This window comes from Colletotrichum godetiae (assembly GCF_030913485.1).
Source record: "Colletotrichum godetiae strain CBS 193.32 chromosome Unknown BDP55scaffold_33, whole genome shotgun sequence".
NCBI lineage: Eukaryota > Fungi > Ascomycota > Sordariomycetes > Glomerellales > Glomerellaceae > Colletotrichum > Colletotrichum godetiae.
This window is the reverse complement of record NW_026851281.1, coordinates 180,747-199,517: the sequence shown is the minus strand read 5'-3', so window position 1 is coordinate 199,517 and position 18,771 is coordinate 180,747. Positions and strand designations below refer to the sequence as shown.

The following is an 18,771-nucleotide window of genomic DNA, read 5'->3' as shown; positions in this document are numbered from 1 at the left end:
TTACACCGGCCCCGGACTGAGCAACTCCTAGACCGTATTACCTACGAATACGTTTGGCCCGCCTAAACGGAATTCGTCTCTGGAGACCCCTCCAAGCATTCTTGCACCCGCCATGCGACAGAGGCGATAAATAAAACACCTTCTTCGGCGTCCCTGCCCTTTCTTCTCCAAGTCCAAGACACTTTCTTTCAGAAGCTGTCTACCTTAATATTCACCCAACCTTGCCGCCCTCCTTCTCGGCAGGAAGAAACAAGTCTTCGGGAATTCCTTCCACCCGGTCTCGACTCAAAAGAAACCCAATTCGCTTTCTATCGACACCCCAAGCCAACAACTTGTTGCAAGTACCGACCAATCTGGAGGACAGCCTTGCGCCGGCCGTCGCGCTCCCTCCTTCACCATGGTGCGGTTGTCGCAACTGCCAGTGGGCTTTGGCCTGTCGCTGTTGGCAGCCGTTAATGTCGCTGCAGTCCCCTCTGTGACAGTGGATATGAAGGCTGCCTTCCCGTCTGGCCCCTATCTTCTCGAGCTGCTGTAAGTGAACTTGTTCAATGCTTACCCCTTGTTTGTCTCACGGCTGGCTAACATAACCGTTCTAGTGAGACCGCCGCGGGTGAAAATGCAACTGCCTACTTCCCTCTCCTCGATCGCATTGCCAGCGGCTACTTCAGCGAATCCAAGACTGATAAAGAGGTCTACGACAAGTTCCTCCATGCTCTAAACAAGGATGGCCACATCACCACACCTGACGCCCTATCTACCTTCAAGCTGGCCCTTTCCTTGCGGACCGCCGCTCCTCGTATCGAAGCCCACTATCAATACTACCGGACCGCCGTAGAGCCAAAGCTCGGAGCGGAGACTCAGGATGGCTGTGAAATCTGGGCTGAGCAAGGAGGAAAACAGTATTGCACTCCGTCTCTAGATAGCGCGAAGGATTCGACATTGGACGGCGCAAAGGTGCTGCCTTTCGACCGAGTTCTAGGATCTGGCAAGGAGGCCATCTTATACGCAGACCCGACTTCGTCTTCTTTCGGTTCTTTTCACAAGGCTCTGGCTCAGAAGGCTCGCAATGGAGAGCTCGAATACCGCCTGCGTTATACGAAGCCTGCTGGCAAGTACGAGGAGCCTCTACCCGTCAGCGGGTACGGAGTCGAGTTGGCCTTGAAGAGGACAGACTACATCGTCATTGATGACCGAGAGGCGCACCAGGATGACTCGCAGAAGGCTGTCAAGACTGAGGAGGTCTTGGACGCTGCGGAAGAGGTGGCTGACCTGAAGCCGCTGTCAAAGTCCGAGGTACAGGAACTTGGTCTGAAGGCTGCATCGTTTGTCATGCAGAGCCAGAACCCCTTTGAGACGCTCGTCAAGTTGTCGCAAGACTTCCCCAAGTTCTCGACCTCCATCGCCGCCCACAACGTGTCTGCTGAGTTCCTCGCCGAGCACCAGCTTAATCGCCAACAATTGGTTCCTAGCGGTATGAACGTGCTTTGGATGAATGGAGTCCAGCTCATTGAGCGCCAGATTGAGGCATTCACCATCATTGATCTCCTCCGCCGTGAGCGCAAGCTTATCGACGGCGTTCGCGATCTTGGCTTCACGGGCGGCCAAGCTGTGTCTCTCCTTGGCCATCCCAAGGTTGCCGAGTCCAAGTCAGACGAGGAGCCCCCGCGCTTCGACTGGACGGATGACCTTGAAGAGGAGCAGGTCATCATGTTCCTCAACGACCTCGAGAAGGACGAGCGTTACCAAGATTTCCCTGATCAATTAACTTCGGTAAGTCCGATCTATCCTCTCTGCCAAGTCCCAGGTGCTAATTTACCCCAGCTCCTTCAGCGTGTTTACCCTGGCCAGCTGCCTCCCATTAAGCGCGACATCTTCAACCTCATCATTCCCGTTGACTTCTCCAAGATGGAGGATCTCAGCGTGGTGGCTCAGATGAACTCCTTTGTTCAGCGAAAGCTTCCTATTCGTTTTGGTTTGGTTCCTCTGACGCCCACTGAGGATGCATTCCAAATCAGCAAGGTTCTTTACTATCTCCTCGACAACTATGGCTTAGATGTCTTCATTGAGTATCTCGATGCTGCTATGCAGGCTTCCAAGACTGAGAAGCCGGACCAAGGCTCGTTCGACAAGGCGATCCAGGACCGTGAGCCTCTTCCGGATGCGGATTCGAAGATACTTTCGTTTGCCGAGGTGGTGGAGTCGGACGAGCTCGATGGCATCGTCAAGCTGGCCAAGAACTGGGCAAAGAGACTCAACGCAAACACGCCCGTTCCACCCGTCTTCATCAACGGTATTCCGGTTTCTCGCGAGAACAACTGGCTTCAGGCAATGAGCATGAAGGCTTCCAGTGACTTGCAAGCGATTCAGCGCGCCGTTTATTTAGGCATGGTTGATGAGAAGAGCTGGATTCCGGACTTCTTCCTTGAGAAGGCCGTCAAGCGTCGCAATACTTACATCTACCCAGAAGATGAGAAGTCTTTGCAGGTCCTCGATGTCAACAAGATCTACACCGAGTATGACGGTCTCTTCAGCAAGGTCCCGGTGATTGAGGCTTACGCAGACTCGACGAAAGAGAACTGGGCTGTTCTGACGGTTGTCGGTGATTTCACCTCGGATGAGGGAGCAAACCTTCTTCTGTCATCTTTGGCTTTCCGTCGCAACAACCCTGGCGTGCGTCTTGACATCGTCCACAACCCTCCAGCATCTGCCTCGGCTTCTAATGTGAACACGGCATTGAAGAATGGCGGTGACAAGTTTGCTGAAGCTGAGACTCTTTCCGACATCAAGAACCTCCTCAGTGCCGCTGCTGGTGACTCGGATGCAATCTTCACTGCAAGCCTCAACGAATTCCTCTCCTTCGCGGCGGTCAAGCCGGGTTCCAACTTACTTATCCTCAATGGCCGTGTCGTTGGACCTTTCACTGAAGATGATCCCTTCCAAGGCGATGACTTCCAGTTCCTCTTGGAGTTTGAGCAGAAGGCCCGTATCCTCCCCGTCTACGCGGCTGTGGATGAGCTTGGATTGACAGAAAAGATTTCTGGCCCTCTGGCAGCTGCCAAGATCACGTCAGTCACGGCGTTGTCAACCATCTCTGACCTCCCTGCTGGCATTTTCGAGTCTGCGCCATCATTGCGTGTCAGTGCTCACGATGCTTGGAACTCAACCTACACTGCCATTGAAATTGGAAACCCCGAGACATCGAGCATCCATTTGGTCGGTGTTCTCAACCCTGCCAGTGAGCAAGCACAACGGTGGGCACCTATCCTCAAGGTTGTATCCGAGCTTGAGGGCGTATATCTGAAGCTCTTCCTTAACCCGAAGGACAAGATTGACGAGCTGCCTGTGAAGAGATTCTTCCGATATGTACTTGAGTCAGAGCCGACGTTTGATGAAGCTGGCAAGGTTCGCGCACTTGAGGCATCCTTCAAGAGCTTGCCCTCCGAGGCTCTTCTTAACGCCGGCATGGACGTCCCACCATCCTGGCTCGTTGCACCCAAAGTCTCGCCCTTCGACCCGGACAACATCAAACTCAGCTCCATCAAGTCGAACGTGCACGCCTCATACGAGCTTGAGAGTATCCTCATTGAAGGACACTCCCGTGAGGGAGGACAGTCGCAGCCTCCCCGCGGTGCGCAGGTCGTTTTGGGCACCGAGAAAGAGCCTCACTTCGCCGACACCTTGATCATGGCCAACCTCGGATACTTCCAATTCAAGGCAAACCCAGGTTTTTACAACATCAAGCTCAAGGAAGGCAGGAGCACCGACATTTACACCATCGATAGCATTGGTGCGAAGGGATGGGCTCCTGTGCCGGGCGATGAGGGCACCGAGGTGGTGCTGATGGATTTCCAAGGCACGACTCTGTACCCTCGCTTGTCACGCAAGCCAGGTCAGGAAGAGTCGGACGTGCTGGCCGAACCCGAGGACAACAGCATCGTAGGCCGCGGCCTCAAATTCGCTGAAGGCATCCTGGGCAAGAAGAAGTCAGCATCTGACGAGGAGCACGCCGAGATCAACATCTTCTCCGTCGCCAGCGGCCATCTCTACGAGCGCATGCTCAACATCATGATGGTCAGCGTCATGAAGAACACCAAGCACACGGTCAAGTTCTGGTTCATTGAGCAGTTCCTGTCCCCTTCCTTCAAGGACTTCATCCCGCACATGGCCAAGGAATACGGTTTCAAGTACGAGATGGTGACCTTCAAGTGGCCTCACTGGCTGCGTCAGCAAAAGGAGAAGCAGCGCGAGATCTGGGGTTACAAGATCCTCTTCCTCGACGTGCTCTTCCCCCTCTCCCTCGACAAGGTCATCTTCGTCGACGCCGACCAAATCGTCCGCACCGATATGATGTCCCTCGTCAACCACGACCTTGAGGGCAAACCCTACGGCTTCACCCCCATGTGCGACTCCCGCACCGAAATGGAAGGCTTCCGCTTCTGGAAACAGGGCTACTGGGCAAACTACCTCCGCGGACAACCCTACCACATCTCGGCCCTCTACGTCGTCGACCTCCGCCGCTTCCGCGAGCTCGCCGCGGGCGACCGCCTCCGCCAGACATACCACTCCCTCAGCGCCGACCCCAACAGTCTCGCCAACCTCGACCAGGACCTGCCCAACCACATGCAGTTCCAGATCCCCATCCACAGCCTGCCGCAGGAGTGGCTGTGGTGCGAGACGTGGTGCTCCGACGAGAGCCAGCGCGTGGCCAAGACGATTGACCTGTGCAATAATCCGCAGACAAAGGAGCCCAAGCTCGATCGCGCGAGGCGCCAGGTGCCCGAGTGGACCGTCTACGACGACGATATTGCCGCCCTCGACCGCAAGCGCAAGGGTCTGCCCGCTGAGGCGCCCAATGTTGTCGTAGACGAGTCTGAGCAGAAGCCTCTTATCGTTGAAGAGGTCGAGAAGAACACCAAGAGCCGCAACTGGGAGGAGCCGCCCTCGGAACAAACGCATGTTAGAGACGAGCTATAGACATTCACAAGATTTTTTAGTCAGAGAACCTAACGATTCTTGTGTAGAGTTGCGCAGCATTACGTAGAAAGACAGGAAAGAAACGAACACTCGCATTCCATGAAATGTTCTTTTATTTTGACTTGATCTTGAACGTAGAAACGAAACGCTACGCTCGACATGCCAACACGCCTTTTCTACAGACGTGAATATTTCTAGCTCATGTAGTATGTTCATAAGGACTTCTCATAAAGTCCGTTGTATCAAGCAAAGCCCCCCGCAACACCTTGGCCATTTCCGAATTCATGACGCCAATCACCCTCTGTTGACTCCTTTAAAGACAAAGAAGCCACATATTCATAATGCATGCACATACCCTTCCGTCAAAGACAACACTCTAATGCGAAATATACTGGAACACAGCAGACACCTCCGGCTCCCCACACTCCTGCCTCAGGAGCAGATCCTGAATCGGTTTCAACCCCTCATTTACAAAGTGATTCCACGTGCTCGTGTCGCCGTACAGCATGGCAGGCGACTTCATATACTGCCTGCCATCGGGCTTGCACCGCTTACACTTGAACGTGTCGTGGGTATCAGACTTGGTACCGGGCCGGTACTGGAACAGCTCGCGCAGACTGTCGAGCGAAAAGTGCCGCTCAACGTCCTCTGCGGAGTCGACGACACAACTGGACAGTGATTGCTTGTGAGACTGGCGCTGGAAAATCTTTTCCTCAATGGTGCCCGTGGCGATGAAGCGGTAGACGAAGCAATCCTTCTTTTGGCCGTCACGCCACACACGGGCGAGAGCTTGTTGATCTGCGGCGGGGTTCCAGTCGGGGTCGAAGAGGACCAGGCGGTTGGCGCCGATGAGGTTGAGACCGCAGCCACCGGCCTTGGAACTGAGGAGGAAGACAAACTCCTCTCCATCCGGGTTGTTGAACTTGTCGACGAGCTTCTGGCGCTTGTTGACGTTCATGGTGCCGTCGAGACGCAGGCAGCCGTAAGCGCGGTTGCGGCAGAGCTTCTCGAACAGATCAAGCGTCGATGTGTAATTGCTGATAAGCACAATTTTGTCGTTTGTGTCCTGGCGGATACGGGCGAGCATGCGGTCAAGGACTTGCATCTTGCCTGAGTACCAGGGCTTGATATCTCTATCTCTGCCACGCGCCTCTTTCGGGACATAGTCATCGGGGTAGCAATTCTCTGAGCCGGGCAAATCATCCGAAATGTTGAGCAGATCCGGGTGGTTGCAGAGCTTCTTGAGGATATTGATGGCTTTGAGGGGTTGACTGCCCTTGCCACGGAGAAGCGCCTGAATGTCCGGACTCGTGATGAAGTAGTTGTAGAGATCCAGCTGGAAGGGTGCGAGATTGCAGAACACAACATGTTCATACTTGACGGGCAGGTACTTGGACAAGATGTCGTTGGTGCGGCGAATGATGAACTTGTTAACAATGCCCAACAGCTCAGCCAGGCACTCATCGCCCTTTTTCCGTTCAGACTCGAGTGCGTCAGCGTCACGTCCGCGGAGGATCGGAAGCTCGAATCTTTTGCGGAACTCCAGACGAGTACCAAGCAGATCAGGATTGGCAAAGCTGATCAAGGCAAAGTACTCGGATAAGTCGTTCTGGATGGGAGTTCCAGACAGAATGACTCGTCTTGTGACATTCAGGTTATTGAGCGCACTGAAAGTCTGACTGTCTCCGTTCTTGAGACGATGACCCTCATCGCAAAGCATCAGGCCAATCTTGGTGTGCTTCAACTCCTCCACGTTGAGACGCAGGGTCTCGTAAGACACGATAATGACTGGTCTCGTGACTGCTCTGCCGCTCGCAATGGCCCACTGACGCAGCTGTCGCGTCAGCTCTTCCTTTGACGCCTTTCCGTCAATTGCAAAAGGCGTGACGGCGTCAGCGCCAAGCCACTTGACCAATTCGTTGGCCCAGTTGCGCACCAAACTGGAAGGGCATGCAACGATGGCCTTCTGGATGGTGCTTTTTCCAGCATCCGGGGATTGCTTCAGGAGAGTCCAGAGCAAAGTGATACACTGAAGGGTCTTGCCGAGACCCATCTCGTCTGCCATGATGCAGCCATTGGCCTTCTCCTCAATCATGCCAGTAACGCATCTGTACATAAACTTAACACCCTCAACTTGATGTGGTCTCAGAACCTTGGCCAGTCGTGGGTCGATGACGACGGGAACCCGGGGGTGCTCTCCTTCAACCTTCTTCTTGATTCCTAGGATCTCAGCCAGACTCTTGTGGACGAGAGGCGCGTCAATCTTAGTTTCGGCCTCAGCATCCTTCTTGTCTTCCTTCTTTTCGGGCTCTTTGGGCTTATCGTCAATGGTCGGGTCGTATAGCACAATGGCGAACTCGCCACTGGGGTCGTGTAAGGGCTTCGCAATGAACTGTGCTCCAGTGCGCAGACCAAGTGTTGGTGGAGGTCGGTTCGGGTTGTAGGCACTGGAATCCTTGTTGATCAAAGGTATCGAGAATGCCTTGCGAAACACAGTTGACTTGTCCTTGGCCTGAAATACGGGGAATCTATTCGCATCTCGATTCGCTAAAGCCAGGCGATCGGCATTTGTGTAGGGCTTATCGGCGTCGGTCTCGCCATCAGCACCCTTGTAATCGACCCTTCTCTTCTTTCGCGCCGGTCTGTCGGTTGCGACTGTTCTCGTTGCTGATCCGGGACATTTGAACGGTCTTGACAGCTTATCAACTGACTGAGGAGTCGGCCATCGCTTAGACGGCACGTTCTCCTTGTTCGCGATCGGGGTGGCGGTGACGTCGACAGTCCTGTGGAAGGGTTAGTTAATACAGCGCCGTGTTAGTTGGAGAGGCATTGGACTAGAATTGCGTACATTTTGAGCCGCGATTTGTGCAGTAGCAATGCTGCGGTTGCAGGATATGCGCAGTCCCGGGGTGGTTATTCGCAAAGACCAGCAGAGGAGTGGCGGATGAAGAGGAGGGAAAAGAATAGGGCCAATGTTCCCGGTCGAGGGCCCGATGTTGTGTTGGGGCAAAGCGCGACTCGACCCGCGTCGCCACTCAAACACGCTTTCACGTGCACCAGGCACCAGGGCCCATCTATTTAGCCTGCTTACCTCACCAATGCTTACCTAAGACATCTCTCTGTAAGTATAGTCTGTCGCCCACTTACACCCGTCTCTTCCACCTCAAACTCGCAGTTATCGATCCCAAAAACAACAACTTCACGAGACATTCAACGACGACTTGACGCGTCATTCTCTTGGATGGCTATAATCCTTCGTCAGGTTTTCAATGTCAAGCGACATGCTTTGCTACCAAAATGTCTTCAATGATTGACCAATTGTGCGGCGCAGCCAAGCCGTGCGTGAGAACCAAAGTTGGCGCCGTCCTAGTCTTGCTCCTAATGATGCAGCTGACGATTCTTCCAAAGTCATACGTGGCTAAGTAAGTCATGATGCCTGGCTTACATTCAATTTAGCAATTACAAAAGCGTTTCAGTCCCCGTACAATTCTCTTTATCTGGTGAGGATTACGAGAAAGAAAATACCCTGTAAGATGCTCCCCGGTCTACAGCCATGTCGTCTGGGACAGCAAAGTTCGAATACAGCCACCGTATCGGCAAGGAAACCATTCGTCTTGTGCGCATCCTAGGTTGCGGAGCATCTCAAGATGAACCGTTGCAGCTTTCACTCGAAGAACACGCCGTTGCTGACCTGCCAGCATACCGAGGCCTCTCTTACACATGGGGGTCGCCCCTCGCCATGAAGGAGCCCTCTCGGCAAATCGAACAGCCCGTGACAGTCTCGGTGATACTCAATGACCACAGCTTCGAATTATTTCCGAATCTGCACGATGCGTTATGTTGGATCCGAGCGCACAACTCCTGTGACCTGTACTGGATCGACGCCATCAGCATCAACCAGGCCGACGACACTGAGCGCAGCATGCAAGTCGGCATCATGGACCGTATCTACAAAAAGGCCACCCGCGTTGACATATGGCTAGGCTCCGTCACCGAAGAGCACTACCCGGCTGAGGTATCCAGACTTGTTCGTACAATGGCCGAGAATACCCAGCGAAACTTCAGCTTCGACCAGGAAAACTCTTTCTTCGACGACGATGCTCTGAGTAAATACGGCCTGCTACATGTTCCGGATGATGTGTGGTACGCCTTTGTTGCCTTTTTCGAACGCAAGTGGTTCAACCGCGTTTGGGTCGTCCAGGAGGTTGCCTTGTCAAAAGACGCCTGTATTCTCTGGGGCAACGATGTTATTCCTTGGGAGACGGTGGCATTTTGCTCCGACTTTTTGTATGAAAGTCGTCTGTACGAACAGTTGTCGGAGGTTTTGTACAATGACAACCCTACGATCAAGGACGTCAAGATTGGCAGCAATTCGTCGGGCATCGTCGCAATCCAGAGGTGTAGACGCGACATTCTCGATATGTGGGACAGCACCACACTAGATCACATAGTAGGTCCTCTCGCCTGCACCGGCGGAAGCAGCAGAACGAAAACAGCGGGTGCGCTGCTGTTCCTGATGCTACGGCTGACGGTCGGAGTGGAAGCCACCGACCCTAGAGACCAGGTCTTTGGTCTGTTGGGCATCCTCAACCTACTTTTGGATCTCAGTGGCCGCACGAGGACGGAGCTGGAGGCCAACTACCGCAAGCACTGCACGCCTGTCAGTATATACACCGACACGGCAGTCTTCATCATGGAAGAATGCAATAACCTGGCTCTCCTGACGGCGGTTCCTGATGACTCGGTCAAGAAGCTTGAGGGTCTGCCGTCCTGGGTGCCTGATTTCTCCGCAAACGGCCCTTCTGCCTTTCTAGCGATGAGATGGCCCGCCGAGATCCCATATTTTGATGCCTGCCGGTCCATGCCGACGAACTATCGAGTCGTCGATGACAGGCTCCTCCACGTCAAGGCCTTGTGCGTCGGCACGATATCATTGGTGGGCGAGGTATACTCTGAGCTAGCGACCAACGGGAGCTTCACGCAATGGGCCGATTTCCTCTTGCAATGCGATCCCGTATATCAGCCGACAGGGCAGTGTCGAGTGGAGGCGTTCTGGAGGACGTTGATCGGTGACCGAGACGCGTTCACGCACCCCGCCCCGGACAGCCTGCGCAAGGCGTTCCACTCCTGGATCACAGACCACGTCGTGTGGGAGGTTTACTGCGCCATGAAAAAAGGCGCCGATATTGAAGAGCACATCAGCCGTCTGGAGAGCATCAAGAGACTCGCCGCATCGGATGTCAGCAAGACGGTGCCATCGTGCGACATGATCATGGGGTATTTGAAGCAGCTCAAGGAATGTGAGAAGAAGGAGCAAGTCGAGGGGCTGTTTGATCGCTTCAAGCACACCTGCCAGGTGTATGTGAATCTTGCGTTTGAGACACTCTGGGAGAGGCGGCCATTCCTGACGGATAGTGATCACATGGGACTTGGAGGTCAGTCTGTGCAAGATGGCGATGGGATATGGGTGGTGGCTGGCTGTCCGTCACCGCTTGTGCTTCGAGAGTTGCCGGTGTCTTCTATTTCTGGGCCTTTTAGCTATCGATTGATTGGGGAGGCCTATGTGCACGGCATCATGCACGGGGAAGCCGTTATTAAGGATGCGTTGTGGGAAGATATTTGCATCCAGTGACAACATGTTTGCTGATACTGCTTACAGCATGTGGCATCATTTTGAGGTGTTCATAAGAAGATTGCCATAATACACTGAATCGAAAATCGTCTTGAGCAAGGTGAAGTGAACGGTGTACCTCGGTGACTGTCCCACCGAGACTTACCGAAAAGTCTCGGTGAGACCTGACCCCCACAATTGGAGCTCTCTAGGGTACCTGCTGACACCAGAAATCAGGTGAGACATTGGGCCAGACGGTCGGCGCCCCTCATACCTCACTTCTGCGGCCCCCAACTCCATCTCTTCAACGCGACACAACCGGCGCAAGCCCGCATTCCAACGTTCTTTGTCGGGCGCACTCTTATCTTAGATACGTTGCGCTGACTGCTTGCGATTTCATTGACTCGCATCTAAACTCAATTGACCTCACAGCTGCATATCGACGCTCATGCCCCCGCGCCTGACGACAGCTCCATCTTCACATGCTCCGCATCAAATACCACTACCACGTCTAGGTATTCGTACGGATACGCCCGCCCGCAACGTCTCTAGTCAGGGTGGATCTCAAGCACCCCCGGCCCCCGGTCCCACGGCACCTCTCCGCTTTCACCAAGCTTCCCTCGGTCCCGTCTCGAACGAAACAAAGCACGGCTCTCTCGCTCTCTCTTCATCAACCCCATAATGGCTGACCCCTCCCCCTCCTCATCCTCCTCCTCTCCCGGGACCCCGCTCCGTCCACCCTCTGCCCGCATCTTCTGGATCGTCGACAACTGGCCCTCCATCCTCGGCGGCACCGTCCTCACTCACTACGCACACTACCAGTACCTCTCCCGCGTCCGCAGTCCGAACCCGAACCCGCTCAAGAATGCCCGCTTCTGGGCTCTAGCCTCTGGCGGATGGATGCTCTCCTACCTCGGCATATGCACCGGAATCGCCGTCGCCCAGGCCAAAGTCAACCACTACCTCGACCCTGACAACCGCCTTCAATACCGCGATTCCTAAAGTACTCGAACGTTCCTGCTAGCTACAAGCACACAATTGTCACCAGAAACTTCACCACCCTCAGCCAGCCAGCCCACCATGTCCGCCGACTTCTGGGCCGGCTACATAAGCGGCGCCGTAGGCATCATCATCGGCAACCCCCTCGACCTCCTCAAAGTCCGCCTCCAAGCCCGCCCGGCCTCCGCACCCTCGACACCCCTCCCCTCCTCCCCGCTCCCGCTCCCGAGCCCCACCGCAGCCGCAGCCGCATCCTACCTCCGCCACTTCGAATCCCCCGCCTCCCTCGTCACCGGCTCCGCCGCCCCGATCCTAGGCTACGGCGCCCTTAACGCCCTCCTATTCGTCTCCTACAACCGCACAGCGGCCGCCCTCAACCGCGCCCTCGACGTCCAGTCCAGCCTCTGGACGACATGGCTCGCCGGCGCCGTCGGCGGTCTCGCTACCTGGGTCGTGAGCACACCGACAGAGCTGATAAAGTGCCGCGCCCAGCTCTCCTCCCCGCCGGCCTCGAGCTGGGCTATCACGAAGGACGTCTGGCGCGCCGAGGGGATCAGGGGTCTCTACTTTGGTGGCGTGGTGACTGCGCTGCGGGATAGCGTCGGGTATGGCTTCTACTTTTGGTCGTATGAAATCACCACGCGGTGGATGGGCGTCGGAGGCGACGGCGTGCAGGAAACGAATCTGAAGGAGGAAGCTGCCAAGGTGCTGCTCTGCGGCGGTCTCGCGGGTATCGTGACGTGGGTTAGCATCTTCCCACTGGACGTCATTAAGACCCGCGTTCAGACGCAGGCGTTCCAGGCACAGGCTCAGTCACCCGAGAGGTCACCTCTGCTTGCTGCACAAGGGCTGTCGCAGCAGCAGCAGCAGCAGCCGGCGAAGCGTGCAGGCGCGATGCAGGTCGCAAGGGATGCCTACCGCGAGGGCGGGATGAGAGTCTTCTTCCGCGGTCTGACGGTCTGCAGCGTGCGAGCCTTCGTCGTCAACGCGGTTCAGTGGGCCGTGTACGAGTGGGCCATGTATGAGATGGGCGAGGGCCGGAGACGGCCTGCTGCTGCCATTGAGCCTGCAGGACAAGTCATGTGAGAAATCACGACTTTGATGGAATAGGTGGTATGAGAAAGGTCGGCTCCAGATGGTCGCCTTGCGGTTTCTGAATGTCACCGCAATGTTGCCGCTTGTGCGCGCGCGCACCTTGATGGAGAAAGTTGCCGAATACTCTCCGGCATCACAGACAACCACGCAACCACACAAGCACAGAATATCAAGCTCGGCGAGTTGAAGCTGGGATCAATTATATAAAGAAAACCAAGGCCGCTCAAGCAACTACAATCAATCTTTCAAGTACCAAATATAGACGAAATACAAAGCCATCAAACATCTAACAGTTGCAATCATGGCCACGACCGAATCCAAGACAGCTTCTCTGGCAGAAATCAACCGCGTCTTCTGGGAGTCCGCCAACCCCAATTCTCTTCAATATTGGATCCATCCTCAAGTCGTGAAGCTGACATTGATATGACGTTAGTGCGAACGCACATACCTTTCTAGATCAAGACTGGATCAAAGTCTTCTCCGAACAACTCACCCGCTTCCTACGCACCCAGGCCCCGAACCTAGGTCTTCGGCCCCGGGATACAGACCCGTCAAACCCCGTCCGGCTTTTAGATTATGCTTGTGCCTCGGGCGGTGCCTCCTGGGTAAAGAACCTTGCTTCCAAGTTTCAAACGATGGCTACCTTGCCTTGCTCAACCTCTTCTCTGCAAACATGGCTCCTAACAAAACAACTTCATGAACTCTAGGCCCTCAGCCCTTACGTCGACTCGATCCTCGGCATCGACATCGCGCCCGCCATCGTCCAACGCTATAATGAATGCGCGGCGCGGCTGGGATACGCTCCAGCGCAAGCCCATGCCGTTGCCGGTGATTTGGCTTCGGATGGAGGGTTAGCTGAGGAGGGGGTATTTGATGTGGTTATCATATCGATGGCGCTTCATCACCTTGATGATCCGTTGGGGATGTTGAAGTTGCTTGCGAAGAGGGTGAGGGTTGGTGGTGTGTTGATTGCTGTTGAGGGGGTGGATTGTAAGCCCACAGGGCTGGAGGCGGAGGGAGAGATGCTCGAGAAGGGGGAGGGAAAGGGGGAGGTTTGGTCCGGAGGGCATGGAGGTAAGGCTCATGGAAGGGGGACTCATGAACATGGTGTTCATGAGCATGAGGTCCACCAGCACGACGTTCTCAAAACTACGAATCAGCATCTGGTTTTCAGCGAAAAGCTTTTCAGGGGCTGGTTTCTCGATGCTGGGTGTGATGAGAGCAAGTTTGTATATGTTGAGAATGGAGAGGTTAGTCATGTTCCGGAGGAGGTTTCTGGGAAGGCTGGTGGATTGGATAGGAAGATGGTCATTACTTCTTCAGTGAGAAAGGCGTGAGGATAGACTACTTGGTTAGCAATGATTTGGTAGGAATGGGATGTCTTTCTTGACGTCGATATATCGATTGAAGCAATACGCAATCCGGTTTCTCTTAACCAAGTTCCCGGCCACAACCAAATCAATCAAGAACCTCGGGAGAAAGCAACCAGCACCCATGAAACGAATCCTCCTTTGACTTTTCTTCGAGCAAGTTCCCTCACCCCAACCCCATAACCCATAGCGCCACTCCGCCATCTCAACAAAGCCATACTCCAACTCTATCCTCACGAACAGCCTCACGCGCCCATCCACACCCTCAAACCATCAAGGTCATCCATCCAGCAATGGCAAGCGTTTTTTACCAACCTACTCTCCTCATTCCAACAGGCAAACGGGGGTTTCAACCCCCTCAGGCGATGTAGCCCAGCGGTTACTATGGAACACTCAGTTGGGGACGTGAGATTTCCACAAGTCTCTAGGGAGATGGACCTCGAACCCTTAAGCTCGACTCCACGCTTGAGAGCTATTCTTTTTGCACTTCTTGGCACCTATGTTTTACCAGGAGTTCTTCTTTCGGATGTTTGTGGGATTATTTCTATTCTCCTTTCCCTTTCGTCGTTGTGGATTTGATGTTGTGTTCATCTTGAAACTGTAGATATCATTTATGAAGTTCGCTCAGAAGGTGATGCCTAAAGGCCGTCCTGTCCCGTCTTCATTGTTTCCGTTTCAATTTTGGACTACTCATAGGAGTCGAACATAACTGTTTCTTCATCTCGAATAGGAGGCGATCGTGAGAGCAGCGATCACGAGATATGTCTTGAGACCGAACCGCGCTCCGTTTTCAATTACTTATTATACCATCTCTTACGTATGTAAGGAATTGAGCCTACCAAATGCATCAACCAAACAACCAGCGAAGAACTTTGGAGTGGAGTGAACTGTTTGTTGTCCTTCTTCCACGGGGTCACTACTACCACGACCGGCGACATATGATAGCACCCACCCGCACAGGATCTTTCGACAACTACTATCGAGCACAACCAAGATTGATATGCGATATGTGATCAGTTTCCTTTTGAAATGAGTCATGCCAAGCTACTGGGTCCGAAACTTGCTCGTTCATCACTCGGCGCCTTTTCTCGGAGACATTTCTCACGCCCGGCCTGGCCGCCCCACTTCGGATCCGATCGTCTCGGCAACATTTCACGGCCTCGGAGACATCCCGCAAGGCCGCGTCTCAAGCCGGCACGCCCGTTCTTCACTTGGAAAAACATAAAAGACAATAACATGGCCTCAATGATAGCCGAAAATATTGCAATCTCATCGAATACACGCAACTTGACTTCCAAGCTTATACCACATTACAACTTCCATGAACACCCTCTACAAAAACCTCATCAAAGCACTCCCACTAACAACGGGCATCATCACATACAACATGACCACCCCAATCCTCCACGACGTCCTCATCATAGGCGCAGGCCCAGCAGGCCTCGCCACAGCAACAGCCCTCTCCCGCCAACTCTACACCACAGTCCTCTTCGACTCAAACCTCTACCGCAACGCCCGCGCCACCAACATGCACAACGTCCTCGGCTTCGACCACGTCCCGCCCCCCATCTTCCGCGCCAAAGCGCGAGAGGACCTCAGAGCTCGCTACGCAGAGACCGTGACCTTCGCCGACGGCGTCGAAGTCGTCAAGACGACCAAGGTCAAGGACGGGCTCTTTAGGGCCGAGGATAAGCAGGGTAAGGCGTGGTTTGGACGGCGGCTGGTCCTGGGTACCGGCGTCACGGACATTGCGCCCGAGGTGCCGGGCTACGCGAACTGTTGGGGCTACGGGATTTTCCATTGTCTGTTTTGCCACGGCTTCGAGGAGCGCGGGGCGGAGAGGGTGGGCGTCCTCGCTTTCGGGTTGACGGGGAGCGTCAAGATGGCGACGCATATCGCCTACATGGCTCGGCCGCTGGGCAAAAAAGTGACGATTTACACTCACGGTGATGAGGCTCTCGCTTCAGAGATTGGTGCCATGACGGATAATCCCTTTACCGTTGACACTCGGAAAATCACATCGATGCGCATGGCTGGCGGGGAGCACCGCACCAGCGTTACACTCACACTCAGTGGACAAGATGGAGAAGAAGGAGAGGAAGTCACGGAGGGCTTCCTCGCTCATGCACCGTTTACAAGACCCAACGGTCCCTTTGTGGAGCAGCTTGGGCTGGAGACGGCGGAGAACGGAGATATCAAGACGACTGCCCCTTTTGGAGAGACGAGTGTTTCTGGTGTCTATGCCGTGGGCGACTGCGGGAATATGGTCAAGGCCGTTGCGACGGCGGCGGCGAGCGGTGCAATGGCTGCGGGTGGCATGGTCGTGCCGATGCAGATGGAGCCCAGGGTTGAGATGGATGTCGAGGCTATGGAGAAAGTTATTGGGTAAAGAGATTGTTGTAAAAGGTACTTAACAGAGGAGGAGTTCCTTGGGATAGAAATAGGTAGCTTGACTCCGGAGATCTATAAGTCCGGTCTATTAAAATAATAGCGAAAAGAGACCATATGCCCAAGACTTGAAATGCCGTTCTCCAAGCCCACATCGGAGGTGAACTCCGATGCCAACCAGTCGACTATGTTCCCGAACAGTCTATGGAGCCTACCACTATGCCGAATCTTTTTAACATCTCAGGAGTATTTCGAGTAACCCAAATGAGAGCCATCACCGCTTCCTTCCCGCATCTTCGTAGGATCACCAACCTTGCCCAAACACATGTCCGAACCCATCGTGGGCACCAAACAAACCCAACCAAACAAGCAACCCTTTCCTCAGAGCCACAATGACCGAATTACTTTTACCATAGGATCAGGAACCCGTCTTGAACGCAGTAGATACTAAAGACGGACCGACTATCGTTCGACATGCACTAGCGTCCACCAAGTTTCTCCCAATCCCCGCCGCGGCATATCCGTTGCCTCCAGGCAGCAGAATTAATTTCTCCTGCAGCTTTCCCCCTTCCCCTCCATTCCCCGATCTTGCGACCACAAAAGTCACCACCCCCCCTTTTCTTTGCCGAGACTTCTTGTATCGTCAAATCATGACTTTTCGGGATATCAGCTGAACGCCACATGTTAGAGGCGGTGTGGGGATGGGGTCTCTTCTCTACATCGAAGCCTGATCCGGCCGGCAACTGAACTGAGAGCCTGGGGAGCTGAGGCGGGTTGATAGTCTCTCCGTGGAGGCTCGATTCGATATCTGAGACAGGGATTCAATCATTCTTTCTATGGGCTGCATGCAGATGTTGTCGAAAGAGGTTACACCAGCCAGCAGGCGGTTACAGAAACAAAATTTGCAAGGGGGAAGCAGGTCGGACATGACGAAAGAAGTAGCTGTAACCTTTTCTACATCATTATTCCCTTATCATACTTGCACTGAAAGGGCTACTGAAAACGTATTCCCTCTAATGAAGCCACAAATGGTGCTTGACGAAGTTTTTTTTGAGTGGCTTCGTCGCTGAGTAATTACCACCGCTCAATTCCACCTCAGGCATTGGGATATACGGCGCATCAAGCCCTATTCTTGACTAACTCAAGGCCTGGCTATTTGATTTTTTTTGTATTTCGAACTCCATGATACCGATTAGGGCCTCATGTATTCAACGAGGGCTCCTTGCTCGACACCTTCCAAGCTGCCTGGTATTGCTGGAACTGAGCGGGTCCCTTGATCACTCTCATTTTTGCAGCTTGGTAGAGTATTGGCCCCTTAAACCTTGCCCCTTGGACAATATCTGAGCTTCAAAGGTGATGCAGTACCAATATCAGGCTCCAGAATTATGAACTCATTCCTCTCTTTGGTAAAACTAGGCTGCCCTCGAAAGCCTTGCGATGCTCATTTCCAGGGAACCACTCGGCTTTTACCCGGCACTCAGAGATAGACACAAGTTGAGAGGGGTCGATGTCCTAAGAATACATTAACGTCCTCAAAGTCTCGTGCCAGATTCACGATGTTTAGACGCTTGACGTTGTACTTACCCCTTTGTCATAGTCCATTCCGAGTTCCTCCATTGCCGCAGCCTGTTGGAAAACCCATGGTTCTTGTAATTAGTACGTCGGTCGTGGGATCTGGTGGAACGGGCTGCAGAGGCAGGCCTCCATTATGGGCATGCGTCTGTCGTTCTATACTTAGGTAGGCACATCAAGTGACCTGTCTATCAAGGTCAAGAGGTGGAAATGAAGGCTTTCACGCAATTTATGACCAGTTTGGATGAATCTTGCCCAGAAAGACATCTTAAGCTTGGTGTTCTAACTCCAGCCAAAACCTCACGAGGAATACTCTTCCATAAGTCCTAGAAAAGGCCTGTGTCGCTATCTCAAGAGGCTCAATCTATTCTCAGCGAATCCTTCACAGCATGACTTCTCGCAATAATTTGAGGCACTTTTACCTAAACAACCATAAAGCTTAAGTAAAGAGAAAGAGGATAGAAAATGATCAGCACAATCATTAGCAAGCGGAGCGAGACTTCAGGACTCGCCTCCGTGGAAGAATGGGCATGCCCACCCCACCGCAGCAGATGTAAACCGGACACCGTGAAAAGGCATCTTGGTCAAGACAAACATATTCACCCACGGGTTTCTGCCATAACCTCTCCCACTCTCTAGACTATCAAGGAGTCTCGATATGTGCCATCATCGTGCTCTCCTCCGGCGTTGGGCCCTCCCACGGATAATCCACTCATGCCCAGTGCTTTAGTAGTTGCTTCGTTCCTATGTGGATCCTCGACG

The 18,771-nt window shown here is 53.7% G+C and overlaps 7 protein-coding genes across 7 annotated transcripts; 6 read left to right on the top strand and 1 right to left on the bottom strand.

Moving 5' to 3' along the window:
• Positions 1-397: 397 nt before the first annotated feature.
• BDP55DRAFT_556952 (UDP-glucose:glycoprotein glucosyltransferase) lies at positions 398-4,974 on the top strand (the record flags this gene model as incomplete). Its single annotated transcript, XM_060569644.1, has 3 exons — positions 398-531; positions 597-1,770; positions 1,822-4,974. The coding sequence occupies 3 exons, from the start codon at positions 398-400 to the stop codon at positions 4,972-4,974; spliced, it is 4,461 nt and encodes a 1,486-aa protein (XP_060427094.1).
• A 97-nt stretch (positions 4,975-5,071) lies between these two features.
• BDP55DRAFT_586838 (DNA repair protein rhp54) lies at positions 5,072-7,979 on the bottom strand. The gene is made up of 2 exons (XM_060570881.1): positions 7,823-7,979; positions 5,072-7,757 (listed from the first exon to the last, which is right to left on the bottom strand). Coding segments are annotated over exons 1-2 (2,409 nt in total). The 5' UTR covers positions 7,825-7,979; the 3' UTR covers positions 5,072-5,350.
• Positions 7,980-8,149: 170 nt separating this feature from the next.
• Positions 8,150-10,693, top strand: BDP55DRAFT_671065 (heterokaryon incompatibility protein). Its single transcript, XM_060575433.1, has one exon. It carries the CDS (start codon positions 8,528-8,530, stop codon positions 10,604-10,606), a length of 2,079 nt encoding a protein of 692 aa, XP_060427092.1. The 5' UTR covers positions 8,150-8,527; the 3' UTR covers positions 10,607-10,693.
• Positions 10,694-11,266: 573 nt separating this feature from the next.
• Positions 11,267-11,587, top strand: BDP55DRAFT_730830 (uncharacterized protein; the record flags this gene model as incomplete). Its single annotated transcript, XM_060579742.1, has 1 exon — positions 11,267-11,587. The coding sequence occupies one exon, from the start codon at positions 11,267-11,269 to the stop codon at positions 11,585-11,587; it is 321 nt and encodes a 106-aa protein (XP_060427091.1).
• A 78-nt stretch (positions 11,588-11,665) lies between these two features.
• On the top strand, positions 11,666-12,670 carry BDP55DRAFT_695632 (mitochondrial carrier domain-containing protein; the record flags this gene model as incomplete). Its single annotated transcript, XM_060577489.1, has 1 exon — positions 11,666-12,670. One exon carries the CDS (start codon positions 11,666-11,668, stop codon positions 12,668-12,670), a length of 1,005 nt encoding a protein of 334 aa, XP_060427090.1.
• Positions 12,671-12,980: 310 nt separating this feature from the next.
• Positions 12,981-14,016, top strand: BDP55DRAFT_557017 (methyltransferase; the record flags this gene model as incomplete). Its single annotated transcript, XM_060569653.1, has 4 exons — positions 12,981-13,039; positions 13,113-13,284; positions 13,387-13,731; positions 13,813-14,016. 4 exons carry the CDS (start codon positions 12,981-12,983, stop codon positions 14,014-14,016), a joined length of 780 nt encoding a protein of 259 aa, XP_060427089.1.
• A 1,420-nt stretch (positions 14,017-15,436) lies between these two features.
• BDP55DRAFT_634321 (uncharacterized protein) lies at positions 15,437-16,438 on the top strand (the record flags this gene model as incomplete). Its single annotated transcript, XM_060572653.1, has 1 exon — positions 15,437-16,438. One exon carries the CDS (start codon positions 15,437-15,439, stop codon positions 16,436-16,438), a length of 1,002 nt encoding a protein of 333 aa, XP_060427088.1.
• Between the last annotated feature and the right edge of the window lie 2,333 nt (positions 16,439-18,771).